This window comes from Neophocaena asiaeorientalis, unplaced genomic scaffold (assembly GCF_003031525.2).
Source record: "Neophocaena asiaeorientalis asiaeorientalis breed wild unplaced genomic scaffold, Neophocaena_asiaeorientalis_V1.1 scaffold204, whole genome shotgun sequence".
Taxonomy (NCBI): domain Eukaryota; kingdom Metazoa; phylum Chordata; class Mammalia; order Artiodactyla; family Phocoenidae; genus Neophocaena; species Neophocaena asiaeorientalis.
In genome coordinates this window covers 3341439-3365137 of record NW_020173922.1, presented here as the reverse complement: position 1 = coordinate 3365137, position 23699 = coordinate 3341439, and the positions used below count along the sequence as shown (strand labels likewise).

Genomic DNA, 23699 nt, shown 5'->3' with positions numbered 1-23699 from the left:
TCTCTTCCCCTTTTTTTTTTTTTTTTTTTTTTTTTTTTGATATTGCACTGTATGAGCTGTTTGTATAGTTTGGAAATTAATCCCTTGTCGGTTGCATTGGTTGTAAATATTTTCTCCAATTCTGAAGGTTGTCTTTTTGTTTTGTTTATGGTAAGTTTAAGTTTAATTAGGTCCCATTTATTTATTTTTGTTTTATTTCCATTATTGTAGGAGATGAAGCCAAAAAGATACTGCTGCGATTTGTGTCAGAGAGTGTTCTGCCTATGTTTTCCTCTAAGAGTTTTATAGTATCGGTCTTAACATTTAGGTCTTTAATGCATTTTGAGTTTATTTTTGTGTGTGGTGTTAGAGAATGTTCTAATTTCATTCTTTTACATGTAGCTGTCCAGTTTTTTCAGCACTACTTATTGAAGAGACTGTCTTTTCTCCATTGTATAGCTTTGCCTCCTTTGTCATAGATTTTTTTTTTGTTTCTTTTGGCTGTGTCGGGCCTTGGTTGCGGCACCGGGGATCTTCGTTGTGGCACGTGGGATCTTTCGTTATGGCGTGCGGGCTTCTCTCTAGTTGTGGTGTGTGGGTTTTCTCTCTCTAGTTGTGGCACACGGGTTCCAGGGCATGTGGGCTCTGTAGTTGTGGCGCAAAGGCTCCAGGGTATGTGGGCTCTGTAGTTTGCGTGCTCAGGCTCTCTAGTTGAGGCATGTGAGCTCAGTAGTTGTGGTGTGCGGGCTTAGTTCACATGTGGCATGTGGGATCTTAGTTCCCTGACCAGGGATCGAACCTGTGTCCCCTGCAATGGAAGGTGAATTCTTTACCCCTGGACTACCAGGGAAGTCCCTGTCATAGATTAATTGACTATAGGTCAGTTCCTTAAGTTTTTTATATTTTCTTCATGTAAGCATTTTTATCTTTGTCTGACTTTCCTTCCCTCTTTTTCTTCTTCCCTCCTTACCTTCCTTCTTCTCCTCTCTCTCAAGTATCAGAAACTTTTAATAAAACAGTAAAAGATGCCAAATTGTAACTTACAGTTTATGAAATGAAGATGAAATCAAATGTGTGTGTGTGTGTGTGTGTGTGTGTGTGTGTGTGTGAGGTAAATCAAGTGAGTAGAATTTGTAACCTGAATCAGTGATCCATGAAACTCCTGGCATATTTTTTGAAGGTTTCCAACTATCATATACAGTACCTGACTTAAAAAACTTGGTTAAAATAAAGAACTGACACAGCTGTTCAAAAGTATTTTTGCTTAAAAGAAAATGACAAGAAGAGGACAAGTAGATATATATGCCTTAAACCTTTAATGCTTTTTGATACCCATAAGAAATCCCATCTTTGGGGAATTCTGTGTGCCATTTTTCTTTCCTTTATATTTTAGTTCAGCAGTTTATTTTTTTAATAAAATTAAAGGCTGCTGAAAGTGAAATAATATACATACGTTTGTGTTACTCATTTTCTACTTTTCCAAGATGATTTGACTTGTGAGAAACTGATGATGCCAATTTGATCTAATGTTTATATCTTGACTCCTCTAGTCTGTAGTGTATATCTTGATTATGTTTTACATTGTGGTGTAATTCTCTGATATTTGTATTATCCTGCAGCTTCCTTATGTAAACTGAAATATATTCATATCTCACATATATTGCATTTATATTTCTGTATTTTTTAAGCACTACAAAAACTGACTTAAAATATATTGTGCTTTACATTAAATAGAATGGTGGTTAATTAACACCAGGAAATAATGTTGAATTCTGCAGATTTGCCTGTGAATAGAAAAGAGGATGTTAGCATATTGAACAGAATATTCTCAATAAACATGGTAGTGCAGTGAGTCCTGAGAGACAGTGATGTATATTAATTACCTTGTCTCATGTTGCTAATTGCCAGTAACTGTTTTCTTATCTATTTTATTACTTTTTTGAATTATAACTGGCTTGCAAGTAATAGAAGAACAGATTTCTGAAAGTATTATTTTTAAAAGCAGATTTCGTAACTTCATAACTTCACAAGTTAAAACATTTCATAACTTCACAAGTCAAAATTTGACTTGTGAAGCTGCATTGATCAGATATTGAGTGAAAGTAAAATCTCAAACTCAGCACAATTTGGTTGTATTTTAAAGTTGACATAACTTAAATGCTGCTAATTTGTTATCCACGTATTTAAAAAGGTAGGCAGACCTGGTCTATCATGGCAGTGCTTTGATTTTTCCCCTGATTTTGATACTTGAAGGAAGCAAAGTTTATTTAGCACTCTCTACTTTTAGAGTTTCATCCCATTAATGCAAGTATTTGGTCGTTAGATCATTTTCAAGGTAGTAGATTTTTTTTTTTAATAGTTTGAGAGATGACTGGAGATGTTGAATAGGGAGTGTTTGAGAAATGACCCAGAGTTAGAGAATAGGTTCTTTGTATGGCATCCTTGAATGATTGCGAATCCAGTAGAGTGGTTTGAAGATGTAGGTGATAATTATGTTTCTTTATACGTTTGAGAAGGCAGGTAGCAGCGTTCTCCACAAGCTGGAGTCTGGAGAGCAGGCATTTCACGAGGCCCTAGAGAAGGGAATTACAGCAGTCAAAGAAAGAAGAGATGTAAGTATGGCTGAGGGTTTTCCGTAAGTTGAGGCAGCTGCATATATAGGGCAGGTTCAGAATAATTTATGAACAGAATAGAGTGTTGATAAGCAAAAGGTCAAGTTGACAAGAAAAAGATCAAGAAGAATTTTTGAAGATAAGTGTGGGGTGAGAGGGAGAGCATTTTTATATAAGTTTATAATTTTTACTCCTATCCAAACCAATTTAGTCAATTCTTACTTAAGGAAGTTAAACTGGAAGGCCTGGGGGGATGGGAGGTGGGGGTGGGAAGAAAAATCCATAGGCCATAGACTTTGTTCATGTCGTATCTTAGTTGATGGTTTCTGGTGAAAATACTAGGGAATGTCAATTAATTTACATAAAGCTTATTGAATCGAATATAATATGTTCAGTATAATTGAGTATAAAGCTTTTGTAGTTACTAAGAGCTATTGACTGTAGGCATAAACTGATTTTAAAATGTGTAATGTAACATGTTAAAATTGCAGTACTTCTTTACGAAATATTTGTGTACTGAATATTCATCTATTCTCAGTTTAAATAGCCGTCTTAATTTTTTAATATTCTACTCTTGCGCCCAAACCTGAAAATGATATTTTCTTGCCAGTTTTTTTTTTGGCTTGGATTACCAGGTAGCTATTGATTAAATACATTCTTGATTTTCACTAATTTATTAAATACATAGAGAGAGTAATTTTCCATTTGATTCCGTTTAAAAACTGACCTATCATTTGAAATTTTCACCTTTGTGTATAAATCTTACCTCTCAGTAAATAACCACTTAGGCTAATGATTTTCAGTACTCGTTGATTAGGAATTGGTAGAGTATCACAGTGTAATTACCTTTCTTCTGGTTGAAGTTTTCATTTCTGGTTGAAGTTTTCATTTCTCTAGCAACTGTATTTGCCTGTGTGTAGGAAAAACAGCACTGTTACATGTAGCAGTAAATTTATTCTAGGTATTGCCAGCACATTTGGCTAGGATGGACAAAAGTACATATTTACTGCTTAATGTTTTTAATGACTAGTGTTAATTTATAAAAAATGTTAAGACCATTTATAGCTAGTTTCTTCTATGGTATAGCTTAACAAATGTTTCTCATTTGAAAATATTTTATTGGTTTTCATTCTCAGATATTTGTGTCTTTTTATTAGAGTGATTGTTTACTTATGTAGCCAATTTGATAATAGAAAATGTTTTATAGCCCCTGCCAGAAAGAGAATTATAACCTTGAGTTGTGCTTAATGGTCAAAACAGTGAGTTCTTTCTTGTTGTAAGGTCCAGTCTCTTCATGAAGAATTCAGTCTGAATCATTTAGAAGTTAGCTGTCATTTTCTAATGCATAGTTAAGACCGTAAGGCAAAATTTCTGTGCCCTTCTTTTTTCACACTTATTCTATATTAAAATCACTTGTTCAGTGCACTTGGAAATTGGAGAGATCAGTTGAAGTCTTTGTTGTAGCTGATAGGTTTACAAATCTGATTGGTTAGAAAATGAAGCTTTCTTAATGTTAATTAACTACAGCGTGCAGACTTTTTCATAGTTTGCAGTCTTATTCATATTCCTAGTGATATAGTAATGTAATCGTTACTTCCTGCTTTAAAATGTTATGTTTGGTTTGATATTTTACTCTAATATGGAGAAGTTGGCAGCTGTTTACTTTGTAGGAGAAATTGGTCCTAGGAAATGAAGTGAGAAATGAGTTGTGTTTAAGTTTTTCTTAGACTAGTTATGTCTTTCTTAGAATAGTATGTCAGTTAACAGTTTCATTAAATTTTAATTCTCATTTAATTCTATCTATATAGGTTAATGAACTTTCTGAGGAAGAAGAGGAAGATGAAAAGCTGGAACATACAGAAGAACTTCCAGAAGAGGGTGCAGAAAAATCAGATGACATGCCAGAGGTGGTACAGTTAAGGATGACTGAAAACATCCTGGAACCAAATAGTGTTACAGCATCAACAAGGTAGTATTTCAGTTGAAAGGACTTTAGTTTTGAGCATTTCATTCTAGATGTAAGTTCACTCAAGCACTAAATCACACAGATTGTAATGGTATATGAAAGATTAGTTTGTATGAAAAAGAACAATAAGAAAATTTTAAAGAAGCAACCTTGTTAAGGAGTTTTCAGTTATTAGCATTTATACCTTTCTTTAAAAATATAACCTCTTATGTATATTTCCTCTTAAAGTTTATTTGTTTTTGTATTATTAGTGTATTAGTTGGGTTGGGTAAAATTTCAGAACCTTTGGAAGTAGAATTGCTAGAGAAAGATACAGTGGTTGAGTTGACTATATTTCCAGGTCCTAGTCTAGAACGAGATTGAACTAGGCTGTAAAGAGAGGACTCTGTGATCCTTTAAGATAGTGCTTTCCAATCCTTTCCATGTATAAAGTGATATTTATAGGGCATACTGGGTAAACTTGGTAAATGTGGTAAGCTGGAGGCACTATCCTAGCACATAGCTGGGACTATTGGACACACTGTTTAGGAAGCATTAGAGAATTTAAGAACTCCCCGTAGGTAGCTCTAGGTTTGCTGAATTCTGTCCTTACTTTTCTGTAAAGCTCCATGGTTTTCTAACTAGGGGGACAGTTATTTGTTTAGGCCACTAGATATTTTTTTTATTAAATTTGTGTTCAACAGAACGGTGGTTAAAAAAACAGAGGAAATAATTTAAGAGTCAGACAGCAAAATGTCATTTTAAAATAAGTAGTAATTTAAGGGAAGAACTATTCACGGTCATTTAGAAAAATTATAAAGTAGTTTAAAATGTATACTTCTAAATACAACTATTACATTTCTCTGTGGCCCTCTAGATTTTTATATTATGTATAGTTTCTTCAGACGTGATTATAGTTATGGTATATTAACAAGCTTATTCACTCTTTTGCTCCGATTTAGCTTTTTGTTTGTGCTTTTCTATGTTTACATAGCATTCTTTACTATATTTTAGTTATATATTACAATATTTATAAGCTATATGTTAAATTATTTAACTGTATCTTAATTATATATTTACTGTCATTCTTTTTTCTGAACTTTGAGTTACTCCAGCTACCTTGTCATTGCTATACTACTATACAACCTTTGTTCTTGGGTCCTTTTTTCCTTCTTTTGACTTATATAAATTTATTAGGCTCAAAGAGTAAATTTTTCTATGGCTTTTGATAAGTATTTCCAGACTACTTAAAAGACTTGGCCCATTTTGCATTACCATTAGCAATATTTTCTTGAGCACCTGAAAACAATAGATTTAAATTGGTGTTCTTTATTTTGTTAATTTATAGAGTTATGCCCTCCAATAAGGTAACCATTAGCTAGCTACATGTGGCTATTTAAATTTAGACTTAAAACAATTAAAATTAAATAAAATTTAAAAATCACTTCCAGGGACTTCACTGGTGGCGCAGTGGTTAAGAATCCGCCTGTCAGTGCAGGGGACACTGGTTCGATCCCTGGACAAGGAAGATCCCACATGCCACAGAGCAACTAAGCCCGTGCGCGACAACTACTGAGCCTACGCTCTAGAGCCCGCGAGCCACAACTACTAAAGCCTGTGCACCTAGAGCCCATGCTCCGCAACAAGAGAAGCAACCACAGTGAGAAGCCTGTGCACCACAACGAGCCCCTGCTCACTGCAGCTAGAGAAAGCCCATGCAGCAACAAAGACCCAATGCAGCCCAAAATAAATAAATAAATTTATTTAAAAAAAAAAATTACTTCCACAGTTGTACTAGCCACATTTCAAGTGCTCAGTATAGCCATATATGATTTCTGGTTACCATATTGGACAATGCAGATATAGAGCAATTCTGTCATTGTAAAAATTTCTTTTGGATAATGCTGATTTAGAGAGCAAATTCATTAACTATTTTTATATATTTAATTACCAGCAAGGTTAAATATTGTTTCAAATGCATGATTCCAATAGTTTCTTCTTTTTGATCATCTGTCTAGCTTTGTAGAGGATCCTCCTTCCCTCCAACACAGTCATTTTTTTTTTTTTTTAATTTTTAAATTTATTTTTGGCTGCATTGGGTCTTTGTTTTTGGGTCTTCATTGCTGCACACGGCTTTCTCTAGTTGGGCTAGTGGGGGCTACTCTTTGTTGTGGTGGCTTCTCTTGTTGCAGAGCTCAGGCTCTAGGCGTGCAGGCCTCAGTAGTTGTGGCTCACAGGCTCTAGAGTGCAGGCTCAGTAGTTGTGGTGCATGGGCTTAGTTGCTCCGTGGCATGTGGGATCTTCCCAGACCAGAGCTCGAACCTGTGTCCCCTGCATTGGCAGGCAGATTCGCAACCACTGTGCCACCAGGGGAGTCCCAAACACAGTCATTTTTAGATGGAATCATTAGAGATTGGTGGTAATCAGTATTCCTTAATTGAAAGTTGTAGAAACAGATCTTGGTTAATGGAAAGAAAAAAGGTAATTTATTAGAAGAATGCTGGATAGGTCCCAGAATTGAAAGGAAAAGCAGAGAGAAGAACATGGCAGCTTTGGAGAATTTAGTAACAGAGGGTCATGGAAGAATCTCTTCAGCATGTGGCTGTTGCTGTGAGATTTCCAATTACTTCTTTTCATCTGTCATTCTGCTCAAGACCAGATTCCTGTGGGGTAGCAGAGGAGAAGGTCTGGCCTAAATTGGGTCATGTGCCCATTCCTGGCCAGGGTAGAGCTGGGTCATTGTAATTTATGCATGTACCAAGAGCATTGGATGGAGGGAGGAGCTAGTTTGCCATAGAAAAATGGGGCTAATACCAAAAGAAAGGGATAGGGATATAAGGCAACAAAAATAGATGTGTATGTCATAGTGGTCTTCTAGATTTAGTGTTGATATCTGTAAATTTCAGTTAATATTTATACATTAACATTTTAATTTTGGCTGATTGGTTGCATAAAGGTAAAAAATACATTCTTTGATATCCACCTTTAATGAAAGAAAGGTAGGGGAGAAAGATCCTAGAATGCACAGGGTCTAGAAAATAGGGAGTGCTTAATAAATTCATTTTAGGGAATTAGTGGATACTGTATTACATGAAACTAGAGATTGAACTTTTTGCTAACTTAATGTTTTGTCTCTTTGAGTTTTTCTTTCAGGTTGTTCGCAAACATTTTATGGAATTATTAGGTAGCCTACTTTGTATTTCTGTGGGAAGATATATTAGAAACCTAAGGGAAATAAACATTAAGTGACAGTTTAGCAGTTCTCAAACATTTTGGTCTCAAATGTTATACTCTTACAAATTATTGAGGACTCCGAAAACTTTTGTTATGTTGATTTTATACCTCTGGTTATTTACCACATTATAAATTAAAGCAGCATACTTAAACTGCTGGGAGTGTTCTTTGTTGAGTTGTACTTTGGAAGACGCTTAGTATTTGTAGCTGAAATACAGCTATTTATGATCTAACAGGTTTTTTTGTTGATAGATTTCTCCTCCTCTATAGTTTTAATTCATCGATTCTCGAACTTTTTGGTTTAATTTGAGGACTACAAAGAACTTTTGTTACTGTGGGTTATAGCTATTGGTGTTTACTCTATTAGGAACCAAAACTGAGAAATTTTTTTAAAGTAGTAATGAACTCATTACATGTTAATGTAAACTTTTTTAATCAAAAGTAACTTTTCCAGAATCTCTCAGAAATTTTTAGTGAGAAATTTTTTAGTGGCATTGTTTTACATTTGTACAAATCTCTTTAATATCTGGCTTAAAAGATGATAGCTAGATTCTCATATTTTCTTTTGCATTTAATGTGTTGCCATATGTTATTTTGGTTGAAGTAATGTGAAGACAGTCTAGCATTACACAAGTATGTAGTTGGAAAAAGGTAGAGAATTTTTATAGCCTTTTCAGATAATTGTGGATATTCTTCTTTGACAATACACCAAAACTTGGTAAGTGGTAGTTTCTTAAAGGTTATTTGTAATGTGGAACCTGAAAGCATATCTGAATTTTTCGTACTCTGATCCATCAGTCTGTTCTGTACTTTGAGAGAATCTTTTAGCCATGCTTAATTTTGTGATATGGTATATTGGTTATTTGGAAAATACTGCCTTACTGAGTTATTCAGAGCTTCCAAATAGCGATATATTCTGTTATATAATATCAAAATGTATATTCTTTAATATCATTATTGATTGTGTCAAAATATCTTTAAGTATTGGGATGCTATTGAGCTTATGGTAGAGGATACAGGTTTTCCAGAATTCTAATTTTTGCTTGAAAACCCAAATTTTATCAGTACTGTTAGTCTTGCTCATTTTTGAGAAAATTTCTGCCAGATATTCAAGTTGGAATAACCATAGTCTGTCGGTCAGTCTTTCAAGTAAAAATGGGTATTCCATGGTAAAAGTTCATTTCTCAACTCAAACAAGACAAGCATTGTACTAAGCTGTGCAGCAGAGTTGCTTTGTGTGTACTTCCTATTTGTCACACCAAATATTAAAAAGAAGTGTACTCAAGGTCTGAGATAAAATTAATAATATGTATTCTTCATCAAGGACTGACTCCCTTTTTTAAAAGATCACAACTGGGTAGTGATGAAGAATGCAATGGCCATGGTATAGTTTGATACCACTTGCCTGGACTTATGCTAAGACCCCAAGGAATCTTTTTCTACCATTGATTTTGTATCATCAAATATCAGCACAGTGAAAAAAGCAAATGAAAACAGTTTTGATCTTTTGTTTCATGGAACACCCTTTGAGAACCAGTGGTTTAAATATTCATGTATGAGTTGTATTGATTGACTTACTTATACATCTGTTATTTCTGTACGTTGTTTGCCATTAACCATATGTTAAGATTTGAGCTGAGTTGAGTGGAAAAAATGGTGGGATTTAGAGTGTTGGTAGCCTAGGGTGTGTAAAAGGCAGAAGTTTTGGTTGCTTTCTGAGGCTCAGTCTTATCCATGAAGTTCTTGGAAATCTCAAGCTTGCTTCTAAAGTGCCTTGTATCTGTAGATGAAAAATTATTGCTTTATAGTCACATGTTTATCTAGTATTTGGCCTTATTTACATATACAAATGTTAGGGGAATCTTTACCTTTTAAAAATTTAAAGGGAGATTGAAGAGTTCTGAAAGAGTTCTTTATTTTCCCTGTGCTTTTCACAGTCTTTTTCAAAACTAGGCTGTATTGGAAAGGTTTATTTTGGCTTGAGGTTAGTTAATTTTTAATTTATATTGCTTCCAGAACTACAAATAAAAAACCAGCTCACTGACATTATTATAAAGTTCATTTAAAGTTGTGCTTTTAATTTAATGCCTTGCTAAAACTTGGAATTTAGAAAGAATGAAGAATTTGATACTATCTTTTATGTACTGTTGATGCTAGGGCTTCATTTTGGTGAGTTCCATAGCTTATGATGGTTCGATTTTAGGTGTGATGCAGGAAAGGTGTAGTGATTAAGAAAGAGCTCTGAGTTGAGGCAAATTGGTTTGCACTTCATTCTGTGGATACCTTATTGTTGAAGAAATATGCCTTCAGCTGACTATAGGGGTGAGAGAAATGTAGTAGTAACTTTTTCCTTTAAATCTATTAAATAAGCAGTTTGCAGAATATTTCAGTTGACAATCAATTCACCACATTTTTGCTAGCTAGATTCCACTTAAAAGTGCAAAGAGGAGGAAAACGTGCTTTGGTGGGAGTATCAAAATGTTGGGTGGGAAAAAGTAGAATTTATGCTTTGGGTCATAAGATGATTTTATTAAAGTTAAACATTTTTTGAAGTATCAGAGCATAATAGATATTGACAGGTTCTCTTCCTCCTTCCTATTGCCCTGAAAATTATACATTTGACATTTTAAAGACTTGTGGTTGTTACAACGTATTGACTAACTTTCTAATAGTGAGGCATCTTTCCAGTTTACTCTTGCTCTTGTCATAGGTATAGGGTATTCCCAAGTTGATGGGGAAAGTGAAGAAATGCGTTTTGCTTTTGACTGGAAGGGGATATGTGGTTTGGGGTTGTTTTTGTTTGTTTGTTTGTTTTGTCCGTGCTGCGCGGCATGTGGGATCTTAGTTCCCTGACCAGGGATCAAACCTGTGCCCTTGCCCCTGTGTTGGAAGTGCTGAGTCTTAACCCCTGGACTGCCAGAGAAGTCCCTGTTTTATGTATTTATTTTTCGAAACCACAGTTTTTTAAATGGTCGTTTTAGTGGGGCTCTTGCATGAATTATCTGGAAATTATCCTAATTTTAGATTTGAAAAACTAACCATTAATGCTTTTCTGAAAATGGATGATGAGTGAACAGTAGTTCTCTACCTATTGTGCAGCTGTTTCAGCAATGTCATATTTGTCATAATTTATAACTCTTGATATAGTGTGATTAATGAAAACAAACAGACTTTTTTTTCTGCTTTACACTGGGTTAGGCTTAAATATTTTTATAGGCGTTCCAGCCAGATTCAAAATTTTGTCCCCCTTTCCCTATCTCCCACCAAGTTGCTTATTTAGTACTTGGGAAAAAATTTGTGGACTGTTGATTGGTTTCCTCCTTGTCAGTAGTGACCTCATGTTGCAGCCTGCTTCCGTTTAGACTGCAGTTCTGATTGCTCAGCAGTTTTTAAAAGCCTGTCACCATCCTTTATGATATTTGAAGTCACTTTACCTTATGTTTTTGTTAGGATATGACACAGTGCCTAGAATGGCTTGCAAGGCTCTGTTACACAGGTAAAATGATCCTTATCAGATTTAATTGAAGCAGAGCTACAGTACTTTTATTGAAGTATTATTTGTAATAGTAAATATTTGCAATTGGGAGATTAAAATAATAGTAGTTCCCTATGATAATTGTATTTGAATTACAAAAAAATAGTAGTTTGAATAAATGGCTGCAAGATTGATTTTGTGTTCTCAAGAAGATTATGTGATTCTACACAGATTTAAAAATAGAGTTAACAGCAGAAGGGAGAAGAAGGTCAGAATGACTACAGTCTTTAACGTTATACTTGATTGAAGCCTAAAATACATGTGACCCTTGTGATTTATTGTTTGCCCTTTTCGTCTGGTGGTTTAATGAAAACAGTTAGGATTTTTAAGTGGCCTTTATGGCATCTGTCTATAGTACCTAAGTAATTTGACCTTGAACTTGTCAGCATTTATTTTTTGTGTGTCTTTGTTAATCAGAACTCACATTCTTACGATACTTATGTTATTTTGCTTCTGCAGATGCATAACTATATTGATAAATCTTTTTTATAGCTGTAGGTGTATGTTAGCCTTGGTTTGTACATAAGTGCTTTATTCCCCACAGAACTTGGCAAAAGTCTGAAAATAAAGAATAATTAAATTCCTTGAAATCGGAAAACTAAATCAGTCCTTTTTCCTTCAGAAATTCAGAGAACAGTTTTACAGTCAACTTTGTAGTGTGACTCATAAAGTACAAAATCTATTTATTTGATTTGTTTACTATAGCTTTTTGGGGTAGGGAATCTTTACTTTCATACTAATAATCTAGCTTGCTGATGACTACTTTTATATATTTTAAATTTAATTCCCATAGCACTTAAAAGGGATAGGAAACTGAAAGATCAAATCCTCTGCCTACCCATCGAATTTTTTTTTTTTATATTTGTTTATTTATTTATTTTGGCTGCGCCAGGTCTTAGTTGCAGCACATAGGATCTTCGTTGCAGCGTGTGACATCTAGTTCCCCGACCAGGATTTGAACCCAGGCCCCCTGTGTTGGGAGCGCCCACTGGACCACCAGGGAAGTCTCTACTCATCGAATTTAAGACCATTAGAACTTTTGTTCTGTTTGGCTCCTTTAGATAACTGGAAAATATTATTATTATTATTTTTTAATACTTATTTATCTTATTTATTTATTTTCTTTATTTTTTTGGCTGTGTTGGGTCTTAGTTTACTTATGTTATTTTGCTTCTGCAGATGCATAACTATATTGATAAATCTTTTTTATAGCTGTAGGTGTATGTTAGCCTTGGTTTGTACATAAGTGCTTTATTCCCCACAGAACTTGGCAAAAGTCTGAAAATAAAGAATAATTAAATTCCTTGAAATCGGAAAACTAAATCAGTCCTTTTTCCTTCAGAAATTCAGAGAACAGTTTTACAGTCAACTTTGTAGTGTGACTCATAAAGTACAAAATCTATTTATTTGATTTGTTTACTATAGCTTTTTGGGGTAGGGAATCTTTACTTTCATACTAATAATCTAGCTTGCTGATGACTACTTTTATATATTTTAAATTTAATTCCCATAGCACTTAAAAGGGATAGGAAACTGAAAGATCAAATCCTCTGCCTACCCATCGAATTTTTTTTTTTTATATTTGTTTATTTATTTATTTTGGCTGCGCCAGGTCTTAGTTGCAGCACATAGGATCTTCGTTGCAGCGTGTGACATCTAGTTCCCCGACCAGGATTTGAACCCAGGCCCCCTGTGTTGGGAGCGCCCACTGGACCACCAGGGAAGTCTCTACTCATCGAATTTAAGACCATTAGAACTTTTGTTCTGTTTGGCTCCTTTAGATAACTGGAAAATATTATTATTATTATTTTTTAATACTTATTTATCTTATTTATTTATTTTCTTTATTTTTTTGGCTGTGTTGGGTCTTAGTTGCAGCACACGGGATCTTCGTTGAGGCATGCAGGATCTTTCATTGCAGCACATGGTCTCTTTGTTGCAGCACTCGGACTTCTCTCTGGTTGTGGCACGGGAGCTCCAGAGAGTGTGGGCTCTGTAGTTTGCGGCACGCAGGCTCTCTCATTGAGGTGCTCGAGCTCAGTAGTTGTGACGCGCGGGCTTAGTTGTCCTGTGATATGTGGGATCTTAGTTTCCTGACCAGGGATAGAACCTGTGTCCCCTGCATTGGAAGGCAGATTGTTTACCACTGGACCACCAGGGAAGTCCCTGGAAAATATTATTAAAGTTTAATCTTTTGGGAGCCTAGGTATAGATCTTGGCCAGTGTTTCTTAAGTTTGTTAGTATGGATAAGAATCATCACTGGTGCTTATTAAAAATGTAAACTCTTGGGTCCTACGTCAGAGGTTTGGGGAGGGACCAAGGAATCTACTTTCTTAAAGTGTTTTTTTTTTTTTTTTTTAACTGGGAAAGAAATTATACATACAGAAACGGGCATAAAACAAATGTATATCAAAACAGATTAGTAAAAAGCAAATATCCAAATATCCCAGATCTAGAACTAAGCACTGAAAACACCCTGGTAGCTCTCACAATCCTGATCTCCCTATCCACTAAAGGTAACAACTATGCTGACTTTTATGGCAATCACTTTCTTATATATTTCTGAGCTTTATGAAAATTAAACTTGCTATATGTATTTTTTGATCCAGCTTCTTTCACTAAACATGGTATGAGAATTTTATCCATGTGGTCACATGTCACTGTGGTTTGTTCATTTCACTGCTGTAAAGTATTCCATTATATGATTGCACCACAATGATCCAATTTACTGTTGCTGGAAAATTGGATTATTTTTATTTTTGACTATTGTGAGTAACATTGCTGTGTACATTGTTGTACACATCTTCTGGTGCACACATGCATGCACATTTACTGTCTTTCAACTTAAGTAACTATTGCTAAATTGTTTTCCATAGTGCTTTCTCCAGTTCTCATTCTGACAGTGTGTGAGCCTTCCCATTGCTTCACATTCTTGAGTACTTCATTGTCATTTTAATAAGGTCCATCCCTTTTTCATATGTGTATGGACCAATTTCTTCTTTTGTGAGATGCCTATTCAAGTCTGTTTCCTATTTTTTGTTGGGTTATCTTTTTCTTATTGAAAACAAAGCCCTTTTTAAGGAGCCCTTTAAAAATATATGTTGTAAATATATTTTCCTCATTGTGTGTTATGCCTTTTCCTTCTCGTATTGTGTCTTCTGATGAATAATTCCCAATTTTAATCAAGCTTATCATTCTTTTCACTTTGTGATTAATGCTTTTTGTGTCCTGTTTAAGAAATCTTTTCCTAAATACACACCCCTGTATTATCTTCTGAAACTTGTATCATTTCACCTTCCTTGTTTAGGTCTGTAATCTACCTGGAATTGATTTTTGTCTGTAGTATATGACAGAGGTTGCCAAGTTACCTTTTTCAGTATGGATACCAAATTGTTGCAGTACTCATTTTTGAAAAGACTGTTCTTTCCCTGCTTTCCATAGTAGCATCTTTGTTCTAAATCAAGCATGGGTCTGTTTCTGTTTTGTATGTCTATTCTTGTGCCAGTACCATACTATCTTATTTACTTTGGCTTTATGGTATTTGAGGTCTAGAGTAGGGTCCAGATCTCCAATAAAATAACACTGTTACTTCAGGAGAGTCTGATACAGGTGGCCCTAATTCATCTCTCCCCTCCTCCCCTTTTCCCCTTTCATAACCATAAGTTTGTTTTCTGTGTCTGTGTGTCTGTTTCTGTTTTGTAAATAAGTTCACTTGTGTTATTTTTTTAGATTCCACATATGTGATATCATAACAGTATTTGTCTTTCTCTGTATGACTTATTTCACTTAGCATAATGCCCTCCAAGTCCATCCATGCTGTTGCAAATGGAAATTTTGTTATTTTTTTATGGCTGAGTAGTATTCCGTGTGTGTGTGTGTGTGTGTGTGTGTGTATGTGTATAAACACATACACCACATCTTCTTTATCCATTCATCTGTTCATGGACCCTTAGGTTGCTTCCATATCTTGGCAATTCTAAATAATGCTGTTATGAACATTGGAGTTAATGTATCTTTTCAAATTAGTGGGGTTTTTTTTGGATATATACCCAGGAGTGGAATTGCTGGTAGTTCTATTTTGAGTGTATTTGGAAACCTCCATACTGTTTTCCATAGGGACTGCACCAATTTACATTCCCACCAATGGAGTACAAGGTTCTCGTGGTTTTGATTTGCATTTCCCTGATGATTAGTGATGTTGAGTGATTATTTTTCTTTTGTTTATTTGATTCTTTGTAAAGTGTCTTGTGTCCATGTATCCACTAGCATTTTATTGATAATCTAATCTAATAAAAAAGGGTGAGAAAATCCCTCTGGGAGAATGAGTAGATGGCTAACAATGGCAAATTTGAAAAAGAACAGAGAGATGATGTAAACCCTATGAAAAGTTAAAACATGATAGAAGGCTTTAGTAACAGACTGATGGACTATGTAGTTGAGAATTGGAACTTTTTGAGAATTTGTTGTAAGATACAGTAAAAGCTCACCAGAAATCACAAATTAAATGGTGACAAGAATGTGATGTTAGATATATATTTTTTCTTCACACCATTCAACATACTGCACTGTCAGTGGATAACAGTATTAAAAGTAAAATGAATGTTTCTAAATAGGTAACAAATTATCTAAACTTAGAGACTGCTAAGTTACTAAGGAAAATATACCAGATTTAACTTTTATAATGAAATAGCAACCTACAACCAAAATTAAAAATATAATCAACAAATCATTGTAGCAAAATATCAGAAAAAGATCTAATATCCTAGTTGACATTTAAACACCCTTTGGGGAAAGCCTCATTTATCATTTTTGGTATTTTGTTTTTTTCTGCAAAAGTCACTAAATATTTAACTTTCAGCTCATCTGAAACTGCTAGAAATAGACTGATGGGTACACTGTTTTTTGTGCACAGATATGTGATTTTTCTCCCCAGCTTTTCCTGATTTTAGAAATGAAAATGATTAAATGATTTCATTTAAATATGAAAAAAAATTTAAGTACTTTCCTTGAGGGTATCATCATGAAAGCATTTAGCTAAGAATAATTCATTCATGAAAACTAGTATAATATTGGCAGTTAAAAAAAATTTTTTTAAAGCTGGAGAAGTTATGTGTGCCAAACCAGGATGGTTTACTGTTGTCTGATAAAGCAGTGGTGCAATTTGCTACTGATGTGTTTGCTTAAGGGAGACCTGAAGATTGTTGGATGAATAGTAAATGGTGTTCATTTGGTTTCCTACAGACAATCCTGAGACTATTAACCTGATAGACATTCTTCCTCATGTTGGTTAGAGTATGTGTTGGCACATTTTACAGAGGATCTTCATAAAACTAAATTTACTTTTTAAAAATGATTCTTCTTATGAAGAATCATTTGCATACAGAAAAGTTCACAAATCATAAGGCCATTGAATTATCAAAAAATGAACTCAACTTGTATAACCCCCACCTGAGAATATCCTCTGAGTAGGAGCATGTGCTATTACTTCTGGCAAGGAGTACAGGGCCAAAATTGAGGCCTCCATACTATCCTAGATGGGTACTTTTGTTTGGCCCAGTAGTCAGTTTTTTTCCTTTCGGGCTTGGAATAGGTCAGTGTTCCTTCCAGGTAAGCGCCAGATGAAGTAGTTGCGGCGCCCCTCCCCTCCACACACACACACACACACACACACACACACACACAGAGTATGTATTTTAAGGGTCTTCTTATGTGAAAAATAATTTCTTTAGAAAATTAGAATAATAAACGTAGTGCATGTTCTCCTGGGTGTATCAAGGGTAGTGTAAATGTGGCAGTTTTCACCACATTTTATAGTCATTTAGTATTGAAAATTTTATAGCTGATTTATTTCTTTGATTACAGTGCCCATATATCTCCTATCAGCATCTTACCAGCCTCTGTGGAATAAGTAGTATACTTACAGAAGACAATTTAAAAATTAAAAAAAAAATTACTAAACTGTAGAAATTAAAATCATGTATTTATTGTACTTACTTTAGAGGAAGGATTGTACATAAGGCAGTGAAACCAGTATTTTATGTACTTCAGTCAGAACAGATGAAGAAGGAATGAATTACACTCACATACAGAATAAAGATGAACTTTTTTTCACTTGATTTTTTTTTTTGCGGTACGCGGGCCTCTCACTGTTGTGGCCTCTCCCGTTGCGGAGCACAGGCTCCAGACGCGCAGGCTCAGTGGCCATGGCTTATGGGCCCAGCCGCTCCGTGGCATGTGGGATCTTCCCGGACCGGGGCACGAACCCGTGTGCCCTGCATCGGCAGGCAGAATCTCAACCACTGCGCCACCAGGGAAGCCCCTCAATTGATTTTTTTTGATCTTCTGAAATGATTGAAAATGTCAAAAGAGCTTTTTTATGAAGTTTTTTTTTTAATGGCTGCTTTATTGATGTATGTATGCATGCATGCATGCATGCGTGGCACACAACATGCGGCATCCTAGTTCCCTGACCAGGGATCGAACCCGTGCTCCTTGCAGTGGAAGCGCGGAGTCCTAATCACTGGACCGCCAGGGAATTCCCTGAAGTCTTTTTAAATGGCTTTATATGTATTGAAGTGAGGAGTGAATTACTGGGCCAAGTGATCATTCATGCCTCAGTAGTAATAGTGACATTATGATTGATTTGTATATCTTATTTGGGCAAATTTCATTTAAAAATTTAAGCCAATATTATGTTTTCCTATTTCTTTTTCCCCTCTAGCCTGTTCATTTATATATCATTATAAATTTTTTTTTAAAACTGGTTGTACATTTTAAAGTTTGTGTTTATGTGACCAAATAACTAGTTAGGGTGACTGCTTCTCACTAAAATGTGTTCTGTTTTATAGCATTTTAGAAAGAACAATTAGAGCAGCTGTGGAACAGCACCTTTTTGATCTGCAGAGCAGCATAGATCATGATCTTAAGAATTTACAACAGCAAAGTCTGGTGTGTAATAATGAAGCAGGAAGTGTTAATTGTGATGGGGAAGGATCTAATAACCAGTAAGAAACTTTTAAAACATTTTACTGTTATTTATTGAGTTATAAAATTGTTTTTCTTTTAAAAAACTGTATTTTTTCTTAAATGATGGGGTGTCATCTTACTTGAGCATTTCTGAAAGTCAGTGTGAAAAGTGACTTTGTATATACTTGCATATAAATTGTATATACTTCTTAACATTGAAAATCTCATAAGTCTTCCATTAAGGTAGTAGGCATTAAGTCCAACACAGCCTGTGAACACCAGATGAAGTAGCAAGCTTACTTTTAGGATCCATGTTATATGAAAAATAACTTTAAAAAAAGTAGAACTATTGTCTGTTCTCCAAATGGTCACACCATGACATGCAGTTATCTAGACAGATAGGTACAGGGACAGCAGATTGACATCACTCCTAGTGCACATGGTCATTGAGTGAAATGGTAGATGGAATCATCCTTTGCTATTTAACTTATCACCTGCCTCCAGCCTTTGCCCTCCCTACATGCCTTTGTTTTAGGTTAGCTGTTAATAATTGAATTTGTGTAAGTTAAAAGTACTCTATGTACTGTGTGATGTTACTCCACTTTTCATCTGACTTGTTACCTTTAAATGACAAAAAGCTTCATCTCCTTTCCTATTACCTCAGCCCTGCACTTTAGGATATATAGGTTCCTTTCTCTGAGACCACAGTGCAATGATTTCATAGTTTGCGTTGATCAGTTTTTGTTCTGGGGACAGATCTACAGAGCAGCATCGATCATGATCTTAAGAAAGATGTACCCAAATTTGGAGAATTCATAGGAAGGCAAAAAAAATTGATGACTGGGTAGAATTCTGTTTTTGTTGTTAAGAATTAGATTTTTAAAAGGCCAAATGTGTCAAGTATACTAGACTAGCTATCAAGTATGAAATGAAACTGAAAAATTAATGGATATAAAAACCAATGCTTGGAATATGTTTATGGAATACCGTATTGTACAACTGCAGGTGTGCCATGTAGTCTGCATAGATGGCATCACCAGCCTGTGCAGCTCGATATGATGGCCCTGATTTATGTGCTTTGAAGGCATGATTTGAACTATACAAGTGGATCTAGGGAGTATTTGAGTTGAATATGAAGGAAAGAAGCAGTATCTAAAAGTTGGAAATAGTAGGAAAATGTTTCAAAGGATATAATATAAGCAGATTTCTTGGAGTTTGCCCTTAAGTTAGCTAGAGATCCTGAAAACCTATGCCCATACTCAGACAGTATTATGGAAATAACTCATATTCTCATTAATAGTGGTATCATCTTTGTAAACAAAAACCTGCAGTGTTGTGCATATTCTAAATTATATAAGATGAAAAAATATGCAGTAGGAAGATATTCCTGTTGTACTTGATAAGGTGTTGGACACTCTGGTACCTAGTGCTAGACTTGTATTTTAATCAGTAAACAGGTCATTATTATGATTTAGAGTATGCATTTATAAGGGAAATTATTATTTTGGCACATAAGTTATTTTTAAAACCATTTATTTGCTTTTGAAAATATTCAAAGTGGATAGCAAACCAGGTAGGTTCCTCACAACATCCCATGGAGAGACAAAAATAAACTTTGTACACTTAATAATCTAACTTGGCAAGATAAAGAAACTGTGGTTCTTTATGAAAAAGACAAATTTTCTTTGACAAGGAAAAGTTTCAGATTGTTACTTTTATTTATTTATTTTAAAGCATTACGTATTCAACATGTGGCCTGATCTGACTTTTTAATCTTCATTACTAGGGTTGATATTGCTGATGGTATTATTAATGCCAGTGAATGTAACAGAGACTGTTCAGAACCTGTGGCTAGCACTAATTTAGACAATGAAGTTATGCAGCAAGATTTTGTATTTGAGGATGAAGAAAATAACCAGGTAAGAAATGCTAAGACTTAAAAATCTCTGTGTTAGGTGTACTAGATTACAATCCTGATTGCTTCATGTGTTCCTTTGATACCAGAAGCCATAGTTCAATATCTTTGCTGTTACACATGTTTGCCTTGGTTATAAGTCCCAGGAACATACATACTCTCAGTAGAGGTCAGGAACCATCATTGAGTAGAGAAGTAAATATAAAACACCTTATTTTAAAATACTTTTCTGGAAGGAAACAAATTACCTTGTCAGCTAAGGTGTTTGGTGGTATTATGGACGCATTTTGTTCTTTTTATTAATTTTTTTTTTACATCTTTATTGGAGTATAATTGCTTTACAATGGTGTGTTAGTTTCTGCTTTATAACAAAGTGAATCAGTTATACATATACATATGTTCCCATATCTCTTCGCTCTTGCGTCTCCCTCCCTGCCATCCTCCCTTGTGTCTGTGGACTTATTATGATTTTAGGCAGCCTCTCTGCTAATGGGTGGGGTTGTGTTCCTGTCTTGCTAGTTGTTTGGCATAGGGTGTCCAGCACTGTAGCTTGCTGGTCGTTGAGTGAAGCTGGGTGCTGGTGTTGAGATGGAGATCTCTGGGAGATTTTCGCCATTTGATATTATGTGGAGCTGGGAGGTCTCTTGTGGACCAGTGTCCTGAAGTTGGCTCTCCCACCTCAGAGGCACAGCACTGACTCCTGGCTGCAGCACCAAGAGCCTTTCATCCACATGGCTCAAAATAAAAGGGAGAAAAAGTAGAAAGAAAGGAGAGGAAGGGAGGGAGGGAGGAAGGAAGGAAGATGATAAAAGAAAAGAAAATAAAGTAAGATTAAAATAAAGTTATTAAAATAAAAAAAAATTATTAAGAAAAAAATTTTTTAAAGAAGTAAAAACAGACAAAAAAACGGATGGATAGAACCCTAGGACAAATGGTGAAAGCAAAGCTATACAGACAAAATCTCACACAGAAGCATACACATACACACTCACAAAAAGAGGAAAAGGGGAAAAAATAATAAATCTTGCTCTGTAAGTCCACCTCCTCAATTTGGAATGATTCATTGTCTATTCAGGTATTCCACAGATGCAGTGTACATCAAGTTGATTGTGGAGATTTAATCCTCTCCTCCTGAAGCTGCTGGGAGAGATTGTGTGGAGAGTGACCTGTGCTCGCACACAGGATTCTTGGTGGTGGCAGCAGGAGCCTTAGCGTCTCATGACCATCTCTGGGGTCTGCGCTGTTAGCCGCGGCTCGCACCCGTCTCTGGAGCTCCTTTAAGCAGCGCTCTTAATCCACTCTCCTCGCGCACCAGGAAACAAAGAGGGAAGAAAAAGTCTCTTGCCTCTTCGGCAGGTCCAGACTTTTTCCCCCAGACTCCCTCCCGGCTAGCCGTGGTGCACTAACCTCCTGCAGGCTGTGTTCACGCCGCCAACCCCAGTCCTCTCCCTGCGCTCCGACTGAAGCCCGAGCCTCAGCTCCCAGCCCTGCCCGCCCTGGCGGGTGAGCAGATAAGCCTCTTGGGCTGGTGAGTGCTGGTCGGCACCGATCCTCTGTGCGGAAATCTCTCCGCTTTGCCCTCTGCACCCCTGTTGCTGTGCTCTCCTCCGCGGCTCCAAAGCTTCCCCCCTCCGCCACCCGTAGTCTCCGCCCGTGAAAGGGCTTCTAGTATGTGGAAACCTTTCCTCCTTCACGGCTCCCTCCCACTGGTGCAGGTTCCGTCCCTGTTCTTTTGTCTCTGTTTTTTCTTTTGCCCTACCCAGGTACATGGGGAGCTTCTTGCCTTTTGGGAGGTCTGAGGTCTTCTGCCAGTGTTTAGTAGGTGTTCTGTAGGAGTTGTTCCACGTGTAGATGTATTTCTGATGTATCTGCAGGGAGGAAGGTGATCTCCGCGTCTTACCCTTCCGCCATCTTCCCCTAGATCCTGTTCTTTTTTTTTTTGCGGTACGCGGGCCTCTCACTGCTGTGGCCTCTCCCGTTGCGGAGCACAGGCTCCAGACACGCAGGCTCAGCGGCCATGGCTCACGGGCCCAGCCGCTCCACGGCATGTGGGATCTTCCCGGACTGGGGCATGAACCCGTGTCCCCTGCATTGGCAGGCGGACTCTCAACCTCTGCGCCACCAGGGAAGCCCTAGATCCTGTTCTTTTTAAAAGCCCTGTATGTCCCATATTTTTTCCTGAAGAACATGAGATCTTTTCATAATTATGGAAAACGTATGAACATCATTTAAAAAGTAAATTTTCACTGTCACAATTTTTAGTAGTAACATTGTTTTTAAAATAATTTCAATAAATGTACAAAACAACCTTTTTCTAAGACATGTTTCAAAGTTTAGTTTTGTTAACACTTTTTATTCTTATTTTTTTATTTTTAAAAAATATTTATTTGGCTATGCCAGGTCTTACTTGTGGTACACGGGATTTCATTGTGGCATGCCGGATCTTTAGTTGCAGCATGTGAGCTCTTAGTTGTGGCATGTGGGATCTAGTTCCCTGACCAGGGATTGAACTCGGGCTCCTTGCATTGGGAGCATGGAGTCTTAGCCATTGGACCACCAGGGAAGTCCCTTGTTAACACTTTTTAAGATAATATACTTAATGAATGAGGAAATTTTCTTCAGCATGTTTTCATTCTAAATCATAAGCTAACATACCTGTAATAAGGAATTTATAGAGATTTGTATTCTGGCTTTGCCTGCTAATAGCAGTGTGACTTTGACCAAGTTACCTAATTTCTCTGAGTTGTTCTTTGCTTTTCTTTATATAAGTGGGAGGTAATACCTCTGTTAGAGGATTGTTATAAATATCCAAAGAAGTAAAAGTATAAAGTTATTTTATAAGCTGGAAAACATTTTACAGAAGTTAAGCTGCTGTTGTTACTTTTACTGGACTTGTATTTTACTTGTGTATTAATATTCTTACTTCCACTGGTGTATTCGATTAATCTCTTTTCATCTATTCTTGGTTATTGCTTCTGTTGTTGTCTCTTTGCTCTTTCCTGGTTTATCGGTTTCTGCCTGTCTACTGGATCATTCCCATCAGTGTAGAATATTTTGGCTGTTACTTTTCCCATGTTTAGGAAAAAACCCTCTCTTGACCCTTCTTCCCACTCTAGCCACACCACCATTTTTCTGCTTTCCTTTATAATAAAATTACTTGAATGAATTATCTGTGTCTGTTTAATTTCTCTTCTCACATTCTGGCTTGAATCCCCTCCAGGCAACCTTTACCCTTAACATTCCTCTGAAACTGTTCTTGCAAATCACTAATTATGTCTTTTGCACATTTTACTTGACCTAAGAGCACAATTTGATTCAATTAATTATGCCTACTACCTGGATACATTTTCTTCACTTGGCTTTTAGGATATCGCACTCCTCTGGGTTTTTTTTTCTCCTTGACTGGCTGCTCTATCCCTTTGCTGATTGCTTTTCATGTTCTCAAATTTAGTATGGCCCAGGGCCCAGTTCTCAGGTCACTAATTTTCATTCACTTCCTTGGTAATCTCATT

General features: G+C 36.1%; 1 protein-coding gene across 6 annotated transcripts in view; it reads left to right on the top strand.

The window, feature by feature from the left end:
* Positions 1-23699, top strand: part of FAM13B (family with sequence similarity 13 member B) — an 83495-nt gene that overhangs the window by 28061 nt on the left and 31735 nt on the right. For 3 of the 6 annotated variants that reach the window (XM_024752268.1, XM_024752267.1, XM_024752272.1), the window contains 4 exons: positions 2496-2591; positions 4400-4560; positions 18155-18310; positions 20059-20191. In XM_024752268.1, coding sequence (XP_024608036.1) covers positions 2496-2591; positions 4400-4560; positions 18155-18310; positions 20059-20191 — 546 coding nt within the window. The remainder of the gene's footprint in view (positions 1-2495; positions 2592-4399; positions 4561-18154; positions 18311-20058; positions 20192-23699) is intronic. The other 3 variants (XM_024752269.1, XM_024752270.1, XM_024752271.1) reach the window with 3 other exon arrangements.